Here is a 4,117-nt window from a genome sequence, read left to right as displayed (position 1 = left end):
TCAAGAGTAAATTGTGTAGGACTATGATGAAGTATTTTGTGTATGGAAATGATGGAACTCTGGTTGTTTGACTGTATTAGGTCTCCATAATATCATAAGGACACCAAGCAGGAATTTGCGGCGCAGAAAGAGCAGGCCTGAGGAGCAGGAGGATCAGCTGTCCAGATAAGCAGCCAACGATGAGTGAGCTTTGCAGCATACTGTTTGAGCATCTAACCTAACTGCGCATCTAGTTAGCCCCAGAGGCCCCTGTTAGCTCAGGTTAGCAGCAGCAGTGGTGGCCTCCCCAGGAGGAGGCCTGGCGTCTGACTCCTTAGATTCTCAGGATTTCAAGATGGCTACAAAGTCCATGCTGAAAGTTGTGCTAAAAGGCACCACCAAGATGTCTCTAAATGATCACTTTACTAATATGCTGAAGAACAAACAGCAGATGCCAGTAAATATTCAGGCTTAGATGCAGCAGCAGCAGCAGCAGCAGCAGCAGCAGCAGCAGCAGCAGCAGGTAGCCAGTGCTAGAAACAGAAAACTGACCCTGCATATGGAGAATAGACCCTCTGTCCAGGCAGTATTAAAACTTAAGCAAATCTTGTCCTCGGCCGTGGTGACGGAGTCCCCCTGGCCCCGGAGGCAGCGCTGCGGGCCCCAGATGTAGCAGCTGGCCTGCACGGCCGAAGTGGCGGGGGAGGGGGGTGCAGAAGGGCGAGAGCTTTGCATTTTGCAGTGCTGTTTGAGGGGGGCGGGGGGTGGAGGAAGCGGAAAGCTGTCGAGTCGCCGGGGACCTCTGGGGTGAACCATGTTGAGTCCTGCCAAAGGGGAGCAGATCCACCTGGTGAACTATGTGGAGGATTACCTGGACTCCATGGAGTCACTGCCTTTCGACCTGCAGAGGAACATCTCGCTGATGCGGGAGATCGACGCCAAATACCAAGAGATCCTGAAAGAATTGGATGACTCCTATGAGAAGTTCAAGCGTGAGATGGATGGCACCCAGAAGAGGCGGTTGCTGCACTGCATCCAGAGGGCCCTGATCCGCAGCCAGGAGCTGGGTGATGAGAAGATCCAGATTGTAAGTCAGATGGTGGAGCTGGTGGAGAACCGAACCAGGAAAGTGGACAGTCATGTGGAGCTCTTCGAAGCACACCAGGACATCAGTGAGAGCACCAGCAGCAGCGGCAAGGCCGGCCAGGACAAGTCCAAGAGTGAGGCAATCACTCAGGCAGACAAGCCGAATAACAAGCGGTCCCGGAGGCAGCGAAACATTGAGAATCGAGAGAATGCATCTAATAATCACGACCATGAAGACATCACCTCAGGAATGCCCAAGGAAAAGAAAGCAAAAACCTCAAAGAAGAAGAAACGCTCCAAGGCCAAAGCAGAGAGGGAAGCCTCTCCTGCAGACCTCCCCATCGACCCCAAGGAGCCCACGTACTGTCTGTGCAATCAGGTCTCTTATGGAGAGATGATCGGCTGTGACAACGATGAGTGCCCCATCGAGTGGTTCCACTTTTCTTGTGTGGGACTCAACCATAAACCAAAGGGCAAGTGGTACTGCCCCAAATGTCGGGGGAAGAATGAGAAAACAATGGACAAAGCCCTGGAAAAGTCCAAGAAAGAGAGGGCTTACAACAGGTAGTTTGTGGACATTCACACGAGAGAACAGAACCCGCAAGTGTATTTATGGTGTCGCTGCCTTTTCAGAAGTCTGAGGATGGTCAGATTCGTATTTTTAGAGAATGTTAGGAACAGATCCTCTCCATGGGATGCCAGAAACAGCCTGTGTCGTCATGGTGTACCTGTAACCAGACTGAGTCTGCAGATCGGCATTTTAGAAACTACAAATATAGGTTCAAATTAAACATGTCAGCATGTGTCAGACTGGTTTTTGGGGTTGGGGAGTGACTTGGAAGTAACCTAACAGATGTATAAAGAAGAGATTTGATTTGGCTGTTTTAACAAAAATGTTATGGTTTACAAAAAAACAAAAATTAGCCAGGTTGCTGAAGTACAGCAAGTGTGCTTCTTGCTACCATAATGTAAATCCACATGACAAGTTGGTCAAAGGTTTAAAGTCTAACTATTATTTTTTAAAATGGTAAATGGGTAATTTTACATGACATATTTTATACATGGCATATTCACCAACTGGCCATTTTTAATGACTGGGTATATTTTTAATAGGTCAGACACAAGTGGTCCAGGCAGTGGGTCCAAGTCTTGCCTTTGCTACCCTAGGTCATAGTGTAGCCACCTTTAACTTATATGAAGTGTATAAATGTACATTTCCCAGCCACCTTGCCCCTGCTGTATTATAACCGGAAGTGCAGCCTGGTGCTTTTGTGAAGCCAAGGTGTGCCTCCTGCTGTGTGTGTGAGCTGTATAGATGTCACGTCAAGAAATAAATGAAACTTGGCCAAAAAAAAAAAAAAAAACTTAAGCAAAGCTCAAAGCAGCGCTTCGGTAAGAGTAACCTCCAGGTACGTTTAGGCCGACCCATAGGTACCCTGGCTAGTGGAGCAATTGGAGGAAGAGGCCCACCCATAATCCAAAGAGGCTTGCCCTGAGGAGGACTACAGGACTACGTGGGGCATGTGCCACCTGGACCCTGATTAGGGGTGGGATAGTGCTCCAGGGTCAAAACCTGCTCCAAGGTGGAAGAGGCTTAGCTAAGGGAATGGGCTAAAGAAAAGGTGGTGTTTGAGGTCGGGGAGATCCTGGGAGAGGGGGCCTAGGGCATGAAGCCATGGGTCATGGCAGAATCGGTGATAGAAGTCCAGCTATGATATGTCCAGGAAGAGGAGGCTTTGGAGGCAGAGGCCGAGGTTGTGGCCGAAGGAGAGGTGCCCTCACTTGCCCTGTACTGACCAAAGAACAGCTGGACAACCAATTGGATGCCTATATGTCGACAAATAAAGGACACCTGGATGCTGAGTTGGATGCCTACATGGCACAGGCAGATCCTGAATCTAATGATTGAATCCTGCCTGTCCATCTGTTATATTCTTGTTAAAGTCACCACATCTATTAAAAGATAAAAATAATCTTGAGAAAACATGAGAAGAAACTTGATTGATGCTGGAATGACTTATCACAATAGGCTGTGGACTTACCTGCCCCACCAGTTGTCACATTTAGTCTGTTCTGTCTACTTTTTGAAACTGTTTTAAAAGAAACCCTATTTTCCTTTGATTTGGTTGAGTTTGTTTAATTGTTTATCCAGTCACCAAGACTTCTGTTTGAACAGGAATGCATTGGCCTTGTGTGTGAACATTTTTCTAGCCTCTGCCTCACCTGCCATATACTCTGACATTTTAATGTTTCCTTTGTTCATCTTTATGATCCCAATAAAGGTCCCCAGAAGTAGCCTGTGTTGTCAATAATGTGTGGTCACTGGGATAGAGTTCTGCATCTTCTTTAAGACTTCCTATTAATAACTAAAACTAAAGGTCTGTCTGCTCTGTTGATGGTGAAGGTAGTAAATTGGAAATGCTGGTGATGGGGAACGTACTGTGTATGTTCATCTTATTGACTGTTAAATAAAATACTGTTTGGCCAATGAGACAGGAAGTTAGACAGGCCTAGGAGTCAAAGAGGACTCTGGGAAATGTAGTAGAGATGTGCTGATCCAGGAAGGAAGTGACATAGCAAGGAGACTCATATTTAAGCAAAGGAGAAAGAGGAAGGGCCCCTGATTTCCGCACTGCTCCTGCTGCAGCAGCACAATGTGATCCACCAGCAATGAGGGACGCCAATAAGGCATCCGATAAGATATGTCTCATAAAGTATATAGATTTAAGGAAATTCAGACTGAGCTAATAGATGAGAATCCTAGTCTTTGGCCAAACAGCATTCTACCTAATACAAGTTTCTGTGTATTCATTTGGGCCTAACTCGGGCAGGCAGCTGGTGTAAAGCTCACATGTGGTGTTGGGGCTCAGGTGGCTTTTGGCAGAAAGATTTATAGTAACATGCTGGTATTGCTACTGGGCCAGGAATGGCTTATACATGGTAGTGACTTTGATTTGGTCAAAGTTGGTGCTGCCTACATTGAAATTATATAAATGGTTGCTGACATGCTGAGTTATATATGTATAATTCCAACCCTAAAATAAGACTTTAT

At 46.6% G+C, this 4,117-nt stretch overlaps 1 protein-coding gene and 1 pseudogene across 1 annotated transcript; both read left to right on the top strand.

Annotated features, from left to right (window-relative positions):
- Positions 1–334: 334 nt before the first annotated feature.
- Positions 335–2,974, top strand: LOC100774457 (annotated as a pseudogene).
- LOC100769662 (inhibitor of growth protein 1-like) lies at positions 790–1,979 on the top strand. The gene has a single exon (XM_035449359.1). It carries the CDS (start codon positions 794–796, stop codon positions 1,631–1,633), a length of 840 nt encoding a protein of 279 aa, XP_035305250.1. The 5' UTR covers positions 790–793; the 3' UTR covers positions 1,634–1,979.
- Positions 2,975–4,117: the final 1,143 nt, after the last annotated feature.

Source organism: Cricetulus griseus, chromosome 9 (genome assembly GCF_003668045.3).
Source record: "Cricetulus griseus strain 17A/GY chromosome 9, alternate assembly CriGri-PICRH-1.0, whole genome shotgun sequence".
NCBI classification, from domain to species: domain Eukaryota; kingdom Metazoa; phylum Chordata; class Mammalia; order Rodentia; family Cricetidae; genus Cricetulus; species Cricetulus griseus.
Note: the sequence above shows the minus strand (reverse complement) of the source record. Positions and strands in the feature narration are given on the sequence as shown.